The sequence below is a fragment of the Ostrea edulis genome, chromosome 1 (genome assembly GCF_947568905.1).
Source record: "Ostrea edulis chromosome 1, xbOstEdul1.1, whole genome shotgun sequence".
Lineage (NCBI taxonomy): Eukaryota > Metazoa > Mollusca > Bivalvia > Ostreida > Ostreidae > Ostrea > Ostrea edulis.
The window spans coordinates 91,040,519-91,059,425 of NC_079164.1; the positions used below are offsets into that span (position 1 = coordinate 91,040,519).

The 18,907-nt window shown below is 34.2% G+C and overlaps 1 protein-coding gene across 2 annotated transcripts in view; it reads right to left on the reverse strand.

Annotated features, from left to right (window-relative positions):
• LOC125674862 (neuronal acetylcholine receptor subunit alpha-3-like) overlaps window positions 1-16,878 on the reverse strand; it is a 37,884-nt gene extending 21,006 nt beyond the window's left edge. The window contains exons 1-2 of one of the 2 annotated variants that reach the window (XM_048912223.2): window positions 16,747-16,878; window positions 1,229-1,410 (exon numbers count right to left, since the gene is read on the reverse strand). In XM_048912223.2, the coding sequence (XP_048768180.2) occupies window positions 1,229-1,408 (180 nt within the window). In that variant the 5' untranslated portion in view covers window positions 1,409-1,410; window positions 16,747-16,878. Of the gene's footprint in view, window positions 1-1,228; window positions 1,411-7,475; window positions 7,542-16,746 lie in introns of those variants that run through there. The other variant, XM_048912212.2, reaches the window with a different exon arrangement.
• Window positions 16,879-18,907: the final 2,029 nt, after the last annotated feature.

Sequence of the window (18,907 nt, forward strand, 5' to 3'; positions counted from 1 at the left end):
CTATTGTAATGGATGGCGTCTTTATACACAACGTTTGATGATAGATGTTATTTTGTATGTTCAACATTATTTCTGACCAGTGTAAGACGGGTCCTTAAGCTATTCTTTTATAACATGCGGTATAGCTTTTTAATATTCTCACGTTCATCTATATTTACAAGAGATATCACTACAATAGTCCTTTGTTTCACACTTTCAGTTTTGTTATCCTACGAGATCTGAAACTCCATTCCAAATGAACAACATCAGACTGATCAATTTTGACTTTCGTAACGGTCACCCCCCCCCCCCTTTTTATGGATTATGATACTGATACAATGGATCTTTGAGCTTCTAAATGGACAACAGTAGATAAAAGTATATTCACAATTCATGTTGGTTTTTTTTAAATAGATTGAAACCTTTGCATAAAATTCCTTTCTCGCATACTTTAAGATATGCTGTAAGACACTGATTAGGATTTCGCTGATTATTCTGGTGAATAACTTTAGACGTTTGACCTTCCTCATGAACTCACATGCACACTGTACACTTTAGTTATGACCCTTTATGTAAAATCCGTTATCTGTGGCTTTGGTCCCAATACGGGACATATATTGCTTTGGTATTACTCAATAATTTTTGTTAATCACTGTAAACATGTTATATTTGATTTATGCAATCATTAATTCATATTATTATTAGTCTATAGCTAATATTAAAGGGACATGAACACGATTTGAGCTGAAAATTTTAAAATTTAATTTTTTTCATTTATAATGTTTAGAATGCTTAACTAAGGCATTTCTAATGGTCAACAAAAATTTGAGTGTGAGTTGTCAAGGTACGTGGGAGATACAGAGATCACAATTCTTTGTTAGGTAAACAAGGCTCGTGCCATGTTTTTGTTTACGTAGGTTAAATATACTAGTAAAAGTTTCGTTTAAAGCAGACTTTTTCAATTTATAAGTTAATTCTGAATAGTTTCTAGTATTTAGCACATCTCATTTTGTTTTAAGCATGCCGTTTTCTATTAAGCAATCTATATGTAAACAAAAACATGGCACGGGCCTTGTGCTGTATCTCACTTGTAACTCAACAAATGATATTCAATTTTGGTTGACAATTAGAAATACTTTAGTTAAGCTCAGTCAACAGTAAAAATAGTAAAATAAAATTTGAAAATTTTCAGCTCAAATCGTGTCCATGCCCCTTTAATGGTAAACTTTGTACAATTAAAATTCATTACCAAATCGTTGATAGTCAGCAAAGTGAAGGACACGTGGACAATGACCTTCTGAGAAGGTCGCTGTTGGGTGGAATAGTTCGTGAAGACCTTAGTTCGGAGCGATGTCTCCCAATCAGTACTGTAGGCCGGTGGAGAAGCGCCACCACCACCTCCTGGGGGTTGTTGGAGAGACTCCTTCATTCCTAATAAATAATTCGGCATACATGAAATGACACAAACGTCTAATGGAACATTTCATGATAATATCTTAAACTTATCATACGATATGTTCTGAGAGCATACCATCAACACAATTTTTGTTATAATTAGTTCAAATATCCCAAACTGACATAATCTATTACAGGTGTAACGGAGACTCTGAATTTGTATAAAATTATAGCACACTGATTTTCGTCATAATCAATAGTACGTTCCTTAATCCTACAATTGATCATTGTCATCATTTGGAAACCTATCATTTTTTACAAGAGGGAGGGAGGGGGGGGGGAGTAGGAAGTTCCGTAGAAAAATAAAAGGAAGGTAACGTTGTCGCTAATTGACTGCGGAAGACGACAGACGAGGCCAAAAGGTAAGTGACTGTTACACCGTAGACCTTACTGCTCTCCCCCACAAATATTGTCATTCACTTTGATTTTATTACAATGCTATTATTTCTTCTTTTCTGACGAAAGGTGAAGATAACGAACAGTGATCGAATTCATAACTGCTATAAGCAATACAAAATTGAGAGTTGGGCAAACACGAACCCCTGGACACACCAGAGGTGGGATCAGGTGCCTAGGAGGAGTAAGCATCTCCTGTCGACCAGTCGCACCCGTCACGAGCCCTATATCTGGATCAGTTAAATGGAGTTATCCATAGTCAAAATCGGGGCGAAAAGAACGGCCTAACAATAGGTATGAAACAAGTCAGACAGCATTTGACCCAATGATAGGTTGTATTGTCAAACTATATCGTTATTACGACCATACGCAGAACAAGCTCTATATGGAGAAGATAACGATTGAGGAGCTGAAATCATCCCGTTTGTCATAAAAATGAGTGGTTAGTTTGCTGTCAATAACTACTTTCAATAAATTATCTAAGTATGAAGCAGAAGTGGACGACTCTGTGGTGTCTTTTATTTCGAATTCACGGGGATATATTGAATCGACATATGAATGAAAATTATTGTTAATAGATAATTAATACGTCGTCGATATACTTAAATGTCAAATCGAAGGCCACAGCAAGAGAAGTTCTAAAAAAACTGGCCAGAGCCAAGAAATACTAGTAACATTTCGTATGAACATATTTTTCTTCTCGACCTGTTCTACAAATGTTTAAAATCTCGATCTAAATCAGAATCAAACTGATTATTGGGGATCAAAAGCCCGTGGATGTCAATCGTACATAACAATTATATCTTCATAAGTTATATAGGAAAGTATTCTTCGGCTAATTATCTTGCTCTCGCCTCTCGAATTTACTGACCACGGATATCCCATAATAGTTCAACTCCAGTGTAATGATATGGAATATGGGGACAATAGATATCATTTACATTCGCTTGTAATCTAAATTTAATTGGTTCATCAGACTGTTTTCGCCTTTTTTTCTTCTTTCTATCAGCATATTTTATATCTCATTACCTGAATTGACGTATAAGTCAAGCCATATGACTTCAAAAAAGGTATCCCGTGGGGATCCGGGTTAGAGTAGGTCCTCAGTACACCCCTTGCTTGTCGTAAGAGGCGACAAAATGGGGCGGTCCTTCGGATGAGACCGCTAAAATCGAGGCTCCGTGTCAAAGCAGGTGTGGCACGATAAAGATCCCTCCCTGCTCAATGGCCATAACCGCCGAGCATAGGCCTAAATTTTGCAGCCCCTCACCGGCAGTGGTGACGTCTCCATATAAGTGAAATATCCTTGGAGAGGGACGTTAAACATTATTCAATCAATCAATCGTTTAAAATACGAAGACCTTAAACGCCGAGCATAGGCCTACATTTTGCAACCCTTCACCGGCAATGGTGACGTTTTCATATGATAGAGAAATTCTCGAGAGTGACGTTATAAACAAGATACAATCAATCAATTTTCATGCAACAAAAAATGTTAATGTATACAAGATATACAATTTTTTTTTTTTAAAGTTGAGCAGTCAAATATAGTCATATTTATATCCATTGTAATGTTTATAATATGCTAATAAGTTTATACCGAGCAATTTAATTTTAAGTATAATTTCATAATTGTCATTATTTGTCAACATAATTGGGAAATTGTGATATCACTTATGACAGAAATTAGTAGGTTATATATAACTTTTGAAATAAATAATGCATATACATGTACATCCCCCTATTTAGCCCATCTAAGCTATAGGCTCAAATGAGGTCTTTTTGTCATCTGTTGTTCGGCGTCCATCTTTTTGTCCGTCAGTACACAAACATTTTCGACTTCTTCAGAACCAGAGAGCTAGTTTCAACCAAACTTGCCGTAAAGAATTCTAGGGTGAAGGGAAGATAGAGAGATAGATAATTACAATGATCGGTAAAATATAGGTAAAAAGGTTTTTTAAAAAAAGATTCACGAAGCGATGTTACTAAATGTAAAGCTTCTGAAGATTTGAAATGAAAGCGCTAAAGCTATTTTAAACGTCTTCGTATATCTTTTTCTTTTATATCTTTTTACAAATATATATATATATATATATATATATATATATATATATATATATATATATAATATATACTGTATAAGCACGAATTTCGAACAGCAACACTCACCATCCAAAGTGTCGGATCTGAATGAAGAAATAAGAATATACATGTACATGTGTTAAGCGCTAGAAATGACCAACGACACGAACAATATGAAATTGTCAATTTTTTTGGGAATAAAGAGGGTAATCGTCCTCTGAAGAACAGCGGAACCAAGTTTTGACTTCGGTGAGCATTGTTACTTATGATCCTCTTGTCAAATTAATCATGTGTATATTGGTTAAATGTCCTCTGAATTACTAGTATTCAAGTTGCATAGCCGAGCATTTTAATCTTTCAGTTCATTGTCAGTTTGTCTATGAACTGTTTTTGCATTAGATGTAAGTCAGCCAGATTGATGATAATTATGAATTGTTGTGTCTAATTGTTCGTGTTTAGATTCTAAACTGTTACGAATTCTTCATGTGAAGATCGACAATAAATCGATTTAATAAATCTTATACCTGTGTTACAGTGTTTACGTTTTTATATCTAGAACATTTGGCAATTATGCAGTAAGATTTACATTCAATTGTCTTAAAGTGTTATCTTACATGTGGACTAATAATATAGAACACTGTACCTTTTCTTAACACCAATCAAGGTTTTCAAAATTAAGATTCTGTTATCACCTGCATCCTAGTGTTTGCCTCTAGACGTAAAAGATTCGTCAAGGCTAGCACTATTATCACACATGCACTGTAAGTTAATCTTTTACGCGTATCATCTATGTAAAGATGTGACCATGGTGTACACTATTTTCGAGTTACCCAATAATTGTATCCATTTTTATCTCTTACATGCCGTGAGGCGCAAAATATATGTATATTAGTGGTTCCCAAGACACTCAAACATCGAATAGTGGAAGATGTTAGGCAATGATCCAAATATGGAAACACAAACTTAACTAAAGTTTGATGTAACCTTCCTGATAATAAAAGCTCAATCAGGTCTAATTGAAGTTATCCTTAAACGGTTCATTCATTCGTTCAAGTTTCATCACTACATGTATACAAAGATAATAGAAATTAAGCATATCCCTCGAAATTTAACTTGGTTACTCATCCAAAAAATACAGGTCAACTGTAGCATCAGAAGCCTGACTGTATCCTTACAGGATGTTGCAAGTTTTAACACCATAGGGGTATACTGTCACAGGGATTTATACCTGCTCGCACAAATTGAACTTGGTTTTGTTTATTTGTTTGCTTTCGTCCCTTAGTGAACAATTCACTCATATTGAGATATCGCCAGCTGTACATATGTACCACAAATTTAGACCGATACTTAGCGCTCATTGTCATAACAGTGAGGGTTCTTTACCGTATCACAGCCTGTCGCGACCTCCGTTTTTAAGGTAGCTCACTACACTAAAGCTTATACTCTTTATGACCAAACTCCCCGTCGAGGCCTCATTACGTCACCTACGAATAGACCTTTCCTATGTGACGCAGTACAATATACAGATTTGTATATTGTGAGACCGCGATTATCACGCAGGCAAATAACACTAAAGAAGTAGTTCGTAGTTAAAAGTTTGAAGATATTGACATTAAGAGCATTAATATAAAAGTATGGATTTTTTTTAAAAACATAAAATGGTCAAAAGATCATTAAAAAGTAGGGAGACTCTGTTTAAATTATTGTGTAAAGTAATGAACTTGATGTTTACGTTCTTGTTTTGAAAGTTGTTTACGTTTGACGTTATGTTTTTTCGTCATTCTACAGTGACGCCACACAGTATACGCGCCCTAAGAAATCGCTATCCCATAATGCCTAACTGGAAGAGTTTGGTTTGTAAGCAAACGAACTCTGGCGGAAGTTTGTCTTTATGACATTACGTCACAAGATGTAAACGATTTAAAAATGTTTTGTGAAATTATTTGTATCGATCGATTTGTTTGTCTATCATCGTAGTGCAGTGGTCAAAGCATTGGGCTGGTGAACCGCAGATCTCGAGTTCAAATCCGCCAGAATCTTTTGTTCATAAGTGTTGAAATAATTTTTATTGAAAATCATGGTTTTATCCAAATTGGCATGTTTTCTGCCTATTTGGCATATATACATATTATATATCATCATATATTTATGATTAAATCAATTCGTTCTGATTTGAGAAAATATCTCGGGGTGTAGTGAGCCACCTTAAGATCATATTCGAAAGACCCATCGCTCTCACTTGTTTGGCGAAGGAGCAATCAATGCCAATATTTACATCTTAGTTGTGGCATGAGCGGGACTCGACCTTACGGTCACGATTGATGATTGATGTTTTCCGCCACACTCAACAATTTTTCAGTTATATGGTGGTGCCCAGTATTGATGGAAGAGAGAACCCAGATACAATGTACCTGGGAAGAGACCACCGAACAGAGGTGAGAGGCCGTGTGATTTTGAGCGCAATGCTCTAACCACTACGCCACGGAGGCCACCTCTTATGGTCATGAAGAAAACGTGCTACTACTAAACTACCGCTAGCGGTGATTTGTCTTGGTCTAGAAATATAGGTCATTTACACTTTTGATGCAAGAACAAACCATAATATCACAGAATTAGAACCCAGAAGGAATTAATGACAAACAACCATAGGAATTCTATAATTACCGCTCCCTGTAAGGACCCCCTAGACCTGGATAGAAAATACAAACCCTTATTGACATCTACAGAATATACATCGGTATGGAATCAGGAGCTGAAATATGTTTCTCCAACATTTTGAAATATTTAAATTTCTATTGTTTTTGCCTTCGACATCTTTAACAATTGAAATGATAGCCATCTCCCCATGAATGTGAACGAGGTGCGTATGAATCTTCTTGATTGATTGATTGATTGTATCTTGCTTAACGTCTCGCTGGAGAATTTTTCACTGATATGGAGACGTCACCAAGACCGGTAAAGGGCTTCAAATTTAGGCCTATGCTCGGCTCTTACGGCCATTGAACAGTGAGGTTTCTTTAGCGTGCCACACCTACTGTGACACTGGGCATCCATTTTTAAGGTCATCTCCGAGGACCCGTGACACTCACACCTGATGCCGAGCGTTTGGCGACGGAACTGTCACTACCTGTTTTAACGACTTCGGTCTGTCGTGGCCGGGATTCGAACCCCGGCCTTCCGCATGCGGGGCGAACGCTCTAACCTCTCGGCATCTTCTTGATAGATATAGTATAAGTATCATACAATATATACTAATATAAGTATTTAAACAGGAAGGAATTCCCCGACAGGAATGAAAATAGATATAAGAAAGTACTTTATGGAAATGCATGACTGTGACGTTTTATGCCTGCGTACATTTTACTTCATGAAGCGCGTTAGCGTTTTATGAGAAGTATGTAGGCGTGAAGCGTCGAAGTTAATACCCTATTTCTTTCTTAAATGTAAGAGAGTTCCAATGACATAAAAACATGCGAACGGCAACAATGAGTTGCTTTAACTTTCTTTAGCAAATACTTGTATGATAACTAAGAATTTTGAAATATGAATCGAGGCTTTCTTACCTAGTAAAAGGATTAACACAGAAGTAATCAGTATGCAGTTCATGTTTAGTACTATAAGTATCTTGACATGGGTATGATTATTTAAACGCCATGGTTCTTTCAATATTCAGAGCAAATAATGATTATGCCTTGTTTCTTGTCTTATGTATTTAATACATGTATGATGTAACATAGAATATATTCAAATTGATTCAGAGGGTTAATGATAAGTTGGTTGGGAATGCGACTACAAATTATTTTGAATGGATTACATGTTTCTGGTTTTCATTTTGTTTTCAAGTATATTCTCTGAACCTTGTTTACGTGTACAAATGTAAATGTATATTGAAAAAGTTAAGGTATTAATTTGATCCAAAAAAAAATTCATCAAAGCGTAAAATTTTATCACAAAAAGCCTAGCATTATTATGAAAGACATCATCATAGAAAATTATTAACCAAAGAAATTGACAATTTTACATTAACAACTATAGGAGAAAGTAATGCTTTATAAACAAAAAGTCAAGTTATAAGATACGTTAACATTTATCTATCAAAAGATGTGATAGGATGTTGATTTGTTTCAACTTTGAACAAGGGGAGATCATTCTTTCAAAAAACTCTAAAGTTACATGTAGATGAATTTGCAATAACCTCTCTGTCCCATCTGATCAGAAAGACAAACTTCTATTTCTATAGGAATTCACATTACCTCTAGACCATTGATCTGAAATATAAAACGTCTGCTTACACACTCCATATTCAATGCTATCTATCAATGTATAAATGTGTATGACACGGTCTTCACTGTTCGCCATCTTTTTGCTTTTCAATGTTCTGTTCTACATTGATGAGTTAGTCATGATTATGTAACATTGATCAGTATCATGTAGCACTATTTATAGGTAAATCAGTACTGGTTTTCCCTTAATGGTTTGTGAACTCTTATTGTTTCGTCGTTTATTATAAACGACATTCTCATTCAGATTGTCTTGTAATTATAAATTATTCAAAGCATTTTTGTACTTGTTAACTATATTTTACCACTTTTCGTCATTTATTTCAATAGATGACTTTTTTTTCACTTCTCCGCGGTGTTACGTGTTGTTTGCCTGCTTTTAACAAAAATAAAATAAAAACAAAACAACCCCCCCAAAAAACCACAATAAGAAAACAAAAAAAAGTTCAGTCGTTTGGAAGGAGAACTAAGTAACATAATATTATTTAAAGCAAAAACAAGTTTCGGTGAACTGTTTCAGTCAAGAAAAACGGGATAAGACGTGAAATAGATAACGCGTTTTTTATGGCCTAAAATGGAATTACGGACACTAGCACCTTACGTGAATATGTTCCTAGAGACTTGGCACATATACTGATCACCCACATAATATTTCATGATAAGCATCGTCTCCCTAATGTTGAAAAATGTAATCTTCTGTTAATAAATACGCTCATCAGTGTTAATGATAACCTGTAGAGTGGCTCAATATAATACCGTGGATTAATTACTGCTTATCTGATTAACTGTCTGTCTCGCCCTTATGACGGACAGCCATGAATAAATGGAATTAACAGGGTATAAACACTTGTGTGCTGTCGATACAAGACAACTATCAAATCGGTCACTGAAATAATATTCATTCTAAATTACATGTATTTTAAATGATCCGTGGCGATCCGGGTTAGAATATATATATTCAGTACCCCTTGCTTAACGTAAGAGGTGACTACATGAGGCGGTCCTTTGGTGGACACCTCAAAAACTGAGACCCCGTGTCACAGCAGTGTGGCATGATAAAGATCCCTCCCTGCTCAAAGGCCGTTCGCGTCGAGCATAGGCCAGAATTTTGCAGCCCTTCACCGGCAGTGGTGACGTCTCAATATGAGTGGAAAATTCTCGAGAGGGATGTTAAAATTTTTTTTAAAAAAAACATAAATGTGTGGAATATTATCCAAACGTGTAAATACACTTCTGCAATACGGAAGTTTTAAGTGCATTATGATAAACACATAATTTGAAGAAATGATACTTTGAAAGATGCGGGTGTTTAGGAAATCAGTTGTGATAACTTGTAATAATATATATCCGCCTATTGAATGAAAGCAGAAAAAAAGCAATTTTAATACACATCAAATGATTTTGTATATGCTTTTCATAGGTTTTTATTTAAGTTTCGGATCTATTTTGGGTGCATATATGACCCTTTTTGTTCGCCATCTTTTTGCTTGTTGTACACTTTGGAACAAGTTTCCAAGGTCTGTATTTTAACTAGTCATTGTTTATTATTTGTGATAATCATGTATAAGGGAAATCAGGACAGATGTGTTGAAATCCTATGTAATTACATTGTATGTATCTACTGATTTTCCCGTTTGAACTGGTCAGTACCATATTTATTTGTGAAATTATCTATATGGGGGAAATCAGAAATGATGGGTTGACATATTGTGCAATAATATGACGGTGTTCGTGGATCGCTGATTCCCCCCCTTTTTTGTATGAACCTTTATCTTCGTCATTTGTTGTCTAAAATAAATGACATATTTCATTCTCATACAGTTTTACAGTGTTGATTTTTAAAGCAAAAACAAGCTTCGGTGAGCTGTCTTCTTGAAAAGGAAATAGTATGAGACATAAATGGCAATTTGCATTTAAGAAGCTGACTTGATTCACAAATGTTGCATTACTATGATATGCAAATGAAGCAAACATAAATATTATATTTTGAGTTTCTGTGGATCGCAGAAACCAAACACGCTTCACAATGGTGGTTGCTGTATCATTACTGGCGGTAGGATCGATTTGTGATTGTGTTGTATAGTGCGTAACTATGAAGAAAAAAAATTATGTTTCATTGCTTCGGTAAAATAATTCCTTATTAAAATAACGTGTACAAAAATTCTGAATGGACATATCTTGTAGATGATGTTTTGGAGTTTCGATTCGGTTCAAGAGTAGAAAAAGGGGTCAACATGGGTAGATTTCCTTTGAATGCTTATCCCTGATCTCATTCTATAGGATTCTAACTTTTTATTGAATTGTTACGTTTTGCCCGCAGATGAGTAATGATGTTTCGGATGTTAGAAGTTGCCTACATTTTTGAAGGCAGGTCTATCCCCCAGCAAGTATTTATTTGAGAACGCTGAAACTTACAATAATTATACCTGTAAGGATACATAACGTCAGTCTAGCTTCAAAATAGATATTTTTTTCCTGATGAATGATCAAATTATCAATATTTTTTTTGCGACCACCTTATGACTGAAAATTCATTTCTCACTCTTTAACCTCATTTGCAATTGATCATCGAGTGAACATTTTCGCTGTGTTTTGGTTTGTAAACATACCCCCCCCCCCCTGAAAACAACAAAAATTTGGTAAAAATGTGCTAAATGACAATATATTTTACCTACAAAAAGAAATTTGTGTTTCACAGGGGGGGGGGGGGGGGGGGGGGGGGAGATGTTTTAAATATAATTTCCGTTTTCATTGATTCCTATTGTGAAATACGTTACTTTAACCCAAATTATAGAGTTATCTCTCTTTGTTTTGTCAAATAATTTTTTATGAAAATACATAGAACTATCTATATTCACATTAAAAAATCATTTAAAATTGATAACTTTTTAAAACAAATTTCAGAAGGTAGGTGGCGAAACAATACTATCGTTCACAGTTCTACATCTATGCGTCAATGTCAAGACTCTTCATTTGACAAGTGTTTTTCTTTTCTTCAGAAGAATGTCATTAAGTATGGTTCCACGTAAAAATCAGGCAAAATCGCATTTTCGTGATAAGTCGTGATAAGTCTATGTTCACGAAATGAACCCAAAGTTAGCATACTAACTCACCGTAATATGTTTAACAAATATACAAAGTAGTTTTGATTTATTTCGCCTTGTTCCAAAATTATGGACAGATATTTATGAACATGGAGAATTCACGCTTAGTGCAAATCTATACAAAACACTACTTGTAATCCCTTTGAAATCTAAAAACAGCAAAGCGGTTATGAAAATATATCATTATATAACATTAAAAAAGGCATGTTCTGAAATATTTTCGGTTATCGTTCTTGAATTTAACCTCGATGATCGCTAGGGACGCTGCGTTGTCAACCACGCTAAGTGCGCGGAATATGGCGGATCCAAAACTGAATGCCGTGGTGATCTACCCTCAAGCCTTATCTGAAGGAAACGAATATATTTACCTTCGGAGAGTGTCAGAAATACATTGATGCATATGGGTCAAATACAATTCTATGTAAATAATACAAAATCTAAAGGTCATGGACACGGCTTGAACTGAAACTTTTCAATTTTTATTTTCCCATTTCTAAGGTTTAAAATTCCATCTAACATTCATGAAATAGAGATTTGCAAATTTATCACTAAGCTATGGTCCTTTCCACACTCTCCTCCGACATCTTGTCTCATCTGTGGCAAATATTTCACAAACGTTTTTGAACACGTTTCGACCACTTGCGTAGGAACAGTCGCTATCCAAGATGCTTGGTGGAATACAGTAATTGACCTTGATATTGTGCTCAGTGCTGAACTTTGCGGTCTCTGTCATCAAGATCTATATCTTTTTCTATTAGGTGCTAGAATGTTCACAGTTAATCTTTCCCATTATGACGAACCCGGCTTGCATCTTCTGAACTTCCGCTTCCTGAGGGATGCAGCAGCATGTTACAACACACAGTTACGTCTTACATAACTGCAGGTTTTTCACCATTTCCGGTGTTCAATTCTAATTAGCTATATATCGCCTGTACTTATTTTGTACTCAACTTTCTTCTTATGTATAAATCTCATATCCTTTTCCTTTGTATATATGAATATGTGTAATACTCTAATGATGTAATTTCTGTAATTGTTCATGCAATCTCCCATGGGAGGAAAGAAAGAAAGAAAGAAAGAAAGAGGTACAAGTGAGATGCAACACTCACAATTCTTTGTTATGTACACATGGCTCGTGTCATGTTTTCTTTATATACAGATTGCTTAATAGAAAATATCATGTTTAAAAGAAAATGAGATGTTAAACACTAAAAACTGTTTAATTGTGTTCATAATGAACTCGTAATTTGAATAAAAAATCTGCTTTAAACGAAACATTTACTTATCTATTTAAACTATGTTAACAAAAAAAAAAAAAAAAAAAAAAAAAAAACATGGAGCGAGCTTAGTTTACATAAAAAAAAATAAAATAAAATAAATAGGAACTCTGCATCTCTCTTGTACCTCGACAACTGACATTAAAATATTTTCTAACCAATACAAATACCTAATAAGTTAAGCATTGTAAACATTAACAAGAGGCCCATGGGCCACATCGCTCACCTGCTCCCATATTTAAAGACATATTCGGACGTCTCCATGTGAGTGAAATATTGTTGAGAGGGACGTTAAACATTATTCAATCAATTGAATGTATAACTGTAATCCCCTATAGTGGCCCCACCCTACCCCGTAGACCATGGTTTTAACAAACTTGAATAAGTTTTTAAGTTCACAAGACCCAACTCTTTCTTACCTTAATTAAACTAAGACAAGCAAAAGAGGACCACAATGGAAACTAGCTATATGCTAATTTGTGTTATCCTGGATAAATAAAGGCTATTATTATTATAAGGACATTGAACTTTCCATGCCCTCCCTTGCCTCCAAATCAACTGTTTTGAAAATCATAACTACATGGACTGAAGAATTTTTACCATATATGAAAACAATTATAATAAACAGCACATGCCAATTGACTTTTCCAAAACATTTGTTACTACAAGAGTCACTTTGGATGCCAATGCAGAGGCCACCTAATGTTGATAATCAGTAAACGTAAAAGTGTAAAACCTTTCATTTGTTTCAAGTGCTTACGCAGGTTCTGCATCTGATAGACAAATTATTGAAATTTTAACTCTCCTAGATTGTGACAACATTTCGCCTGGAGAAATCATGACTGACAGGGAAATCATGACTCCGGACTTAATGGCTACGCAAAATGTGCCTGTTCATACTCCTACACTTCTGAAAGGAATAAGTCTGCTTAATCCAGAAAAAATTGTTAGACATAGCCGAGTTGCTTCTAAAACAATCCATGTAACAAGTAATTGGTGTGGGGAAGACATTTGAAATTCTTAAATATGAACTTCCAAACTTCGTTTTCAATTATTTCATTATGGGAGGCACCCATATATGGTCTTACTATTATCACAGACAAATAATCCACTTTTAAAGTTGTTCCATCCTCCTGTGACGTCATATGAATTTGCAAAATCAATGATTTTTTAAAAAATTTTTTTTATTTTAGATTTATGCATGATAGGAACATATATTATGTTTGAGACTTTTCTGAGAGTTATAAAAAAAATCTTGCTAAACATAAAATATTTCAGAAGTTGAAGTTATATATGAATGATCAATAATATCTTTCAAATACTAGTATTGAATTCAAGACCAATAAATAACTTAGTTTTCATGAAATTCTATATGAAGTACATCATGCGATATTTTTTTTGTTTATTTTTTACAAATTCTTTTTTATTTTTGTAAAGAAACAGTTTCATGAGTTTATTATGAATACTATCATTATTATTCTTTATTGCTGAAGACATACGTCTTATGGCATACATGTTTACAAAAATAATAAATAAGTTAACAATTGTATGGCATGGCATGACATTATATGGTATGTTACACAATACTGATGTGAATTTATAGACAGAGAATGCTATATAAGTAAATCATTACGTAAATTAAAGGCACAGTAAAGATATTTCCCCAAATTACACAACTCTTTGAAATTTTTTACACTTAATAATTGTATAAGTTTAAAAACAGATGGGTTTTTTCAATAATACTTCTTGATATATTTCCTGTGCAATTCAATAAAGTAAGGGCATTTTAAAATGAAATGAAATTCATCCTCAATATCTAAATTACAAAGTTTACAATAGCGGTTATTTCTTGCTACATTAAAATGACGTCCACTCTCAATGGCAAGATTATGCGAAGACATTCTAATTCTACTAATATGTTTTTTATAAACATATGGTATACCTTCATCAAGTAAAATTGCAATGAAAAATAGTCATAAATGTACATATAAATTTTACATCTTGGTGAGGAGTTGATTTGTTCAACAATACTCTGCACAAAAATATCAGAAATTCTTTGCTTAATTATTGGGAAATAAGTATTACAATATACGCCATTATATTCTTGATTACACCAAATATGACCCAAACCTATATCAAATAGTTTGTTTTTTATATGGATGACCCAATTAATCACACGATTTCCACCCTTGTCTGCTTCTTCACGTAAACTTTTGTAACATGTTTTCAAAATACAATTTTCACTTTGCAATAATTTAAACCAAAATTTAAAAATTCTAAACCAGCGAACAATGTTCATGGGTAGTCTGCCTGTTTCTACATACACCATAGCATTATTTGTATTTTTCCTGACACCCAGTACAGACTTCAAATATTCCAAGTGCACTTTTTCAACATCTTTTGCACTATGGCTACCCCAAACTTCACAACTGTAATTAAGTATACTTGCAACATATGTATCAAATAAGGATAACATTGTTTCTGTGTTTAAATACTTTAGATTTCAAGGAAAACATTGCTTTTCTGCCCTGGCTGGCCAATTGCTTTTGTGTGGTGCTAAACTTTCCATTGTAATTCATTAAAACACCCAGGTATGTGAATTTATCAACAATTTCTATAGGCTCCCCATTCAGATGCCACCTTTCATTACTGCTAATTTTACTCCCATTTCTTAAAATAACTATTTTTGTTTTTTCTACATTCACTGAAAGATCCCACTTTGTGGTATAAGTAAAAAGTGTATCCAGCATGCTCTGCAAATCATTAGCACTTTCGGAAAAAATAACCATGTCGTCTGCATACTTCAAGACAAACAGATTTAATTCTTGTATTTGTACAGGGATCATCCCTTTTGTTAAGAATTCGATCTCAAAATCATTAACATATAATGAAAAAATTATGGGTGACAATACTCCCCCCTGTAATAAACCGATATCATTTTTGAAAAACTCAGACGACATTCCTGCTGATCTGACACAAGACTTCATATTTTCAAACATCACACGAATAATACCGAGTAGTTTCCCCTTTATGCCGACAGTGCTAAGTTTTTTCCATAATTTTATTCTTTCAATTGAATCGAACGCCTTTTTAAAATCTATAAAACAGCAGTACAACTTTTTTTTCTTACATAATGTCATATCAATAATTGAACTCAGGCTAAATATAGCCTCAGCTGTGCCCCGTTTTGGCTGAAAACCAAACTGCGCATCGGTAATAACATCATTGGAATTTGACCATAACAATAATCTCTGGTTCAAAATAGAAGTAAATAATTTACAGAAACAACTAACTAAGCTAATACCTCTATAATTATTTGGGTCTAATACATCCCCTTTCTTTAGTATTGGAACAATGACCGACTTTGACCACATTTGAGGGAAGAAACCTGATGAAAAAATGCGATTAAACAATATGTGAATAATAGGTACAAGAACATTTTTAAATTCAATAAAATATTCATTAATCAACAAGTCAGTTCCATGCGATTTTTCTCTCTTTAATCGTTTGATAGCATCCGTGATTTCAGTTTCTGTTATTTCACAGTCAAGTTCTTCAAAAACACAGAGATTGTCATTCGCACGCTCAGGGTTGGTAGTCGCAGTCGTGTTCGAATTACTTGCTAGTTCCTTAAAGTGTTCATAGAAGACACCAGGGTTAACATTTTTGGGCTGTCCCTTTTCCCTTTTAAATAGTCTGTAAAATGCCTTAGGGTTGTGTTTGCGCATACTATCAAGCATGTTCCCTTCTGCGCGTTGGTATCGTCTTTTTAATTTCGATGCTAAAGCTTTATATTCCTTCTTTGATTGCATGAGATTTTGATGCTTTACAGAGTTTTTATTGCGATTGAATACTGTAAACGTATTGTAGAGTTTTGTTTAATTGTTATTGTTCTTAATATTTTGAGACGGTCCCTAAGTGCTAAATATTGAATTTAGATCATTGTTCTTGTTTTATGGTTGTAAATTACAGGAAACTTACATTATGCAATACTAAGTTATTCTCAGGTACTTCATCTTAGAGTTTGATGGGTGTTATTTTATTTATTACAAGATTATTGAAATGACATGCCTTACGTATTAAGTGTATTGAGGAAATTCAGACTGAAATGTCACACGTGCTTTATCTTTCACTGTTACAAGAAAATATTGCTATTGATACTGATACACTTACTTATTCATTCCATGTCTGTTTGATGCATTTTTAGTATTGTTGAGGTAGATGCATTATTTAATTCCATTCTTTTGTAAACTTTTAGCATAAACTTGTCTGTTACTATTTAGATCCATAGTTCAAGGGTTGAACTCTACTTCCGGGTCAAATTGCTGTTTTTAGATTTCACCTCTATTAATATTCATACCCTGTGAATTTCAGCACGTTGACATTGCAAGTAAACAAAACGATATATTTATGTTGATACATGAGATGTTGAATGAAAAGTACTATTTAAATTGTATAGTTGTAATTATTTATGAGATTCAACAATGGAACTATGTCGTACGAGACGTTTTCTGTTTATTGTAAACGAAATCTGTCTTTAGTAGACGAATTTTTTGAGTGAATTGGTTAAACGGATTTTAACGGAGTATAAATAGAAAGATTCCGTTAATTTTCGGTTAGTCTGCAACTTTGGGTTTTATAGAAATGTTTGGGATTTCGTTAAAGTTTTAAGATGTAAGTTTATTTATTCATTTGGAATTTAATTGAGCTAAAACTGACTGAAATTGATAAGAAATTTTAAGGGATTTTAAGAGATCATATATTTCCATAATTTTTGGAATCTGATCAATATCAATTTTGTTAATTAGTGCAAGTAATTTTATTAAAAGTCACATATTCTGAGTAATCTCTGAATCAGACTTAACAAAAGTAGTTTTTGTGAATTACTTGAATTCTGAATTTATTTTGGGGGGAAATTAGAGAATGAATTAATTCATATGTTATCTTGAGGAGGTTATTTAATTCATTTATCTTGTAATAACAGGATTATTGTAATTCAATAAATTGTGGAACGTTAAACAGACTCTTTATTTTTTTTATTTTGGTACTTTAATAGTACCTGGTGTCAGAAGAAAAACAATATATCAATATTTGAACTGCACCATCCTGACAGATTGTTTCAAGCAGTTCAAAGTGTAGCGTCCGCACGTTACAGTATTGTATTTGGTGAGTACGATATTTGGCGGAAATCGTTTTTTCAACAAGTTAGCGTAGATTTGATTTAGCGCATAAACATCTAGATTTACGGATGGCATTTAGCGATGTACTTGATTTAGCGGAAGCTGCATTCCGCCAAAGGCGCTAAATAGAATACACAGCCAAATGTAATACATTTACAGTAAACGGAGGTCACTCCTGTAGACATTGTATTTTCGTTTCAGATCATTGGTTACCCATGGCTTGTCAATAGGCGATGATACGTTTGAGTGAGCAATTTTACGCTGATAGTTTAGTCTAGATTTCAGTGCGAAGAACGGCTCCATAGCATCCGCGATCTCTGTTGTAAAATGGTCCACAGACGAATCAATCGTTCCTTGTTGCTCTTCATCGGGTGTTTCAGCTGCTGTCTGTAAAGATTCCACACACGATATCAGTGCACATTTGGCATTTTCTAAAGAATCGGCATCCCACCTAACTTTCTCAAATCAAGGTAAATCGGTATTATTGGGCCGCTCTTCGAATTTAAAATTCCCAGCTTTAAGTTGAAGATGTAAAGGTGCATGGTCTGAGTAAGTGGTGAAATTGGAGACAATGAATTTATCTATTAACTCGAATATTTCCGGGGTAGAAATACAATAGTCCACCACACTTAAATCCCTCGCTCCCATGAATGTATAATCCCTGTCCATTGCTTGCTTATGTCGTCCATTTAATATACGTAGCCCACTGGATTTACACATCGATAAAAGTTTGGAACCGTAATCGTTCAGTATTACATCAGGGTTGACTCGAACCGGCAAAATACGGTCGTTCTCATAAGTGATCATTTCGGCCACTTCACTTAAAATATCGCTATTAAGTATATCATCCGCTATGAAATCAGCCTTGTTTGAAGTTCTTGCATTTAGGTTCCCAAGTATCATCACCTTCCCTTTAGCCAGATATGACACTATTTGATTCTCCAATTCACTAAAGATATCACAATCATAAAGTCGGTAAAAGCTTGAATTACTTGGGTGAATATACACACATCCTAGGTATAAATCATCATCCAAATTCCGCAGCACATTTTGAATTTTAAGCCATATAATGGAATCGTGTTGGTTTTTGACAAGTTTCACAAATTTACAGATACTTTTACGGATCATAATAACTGTTCCACCTCCTTGAATAC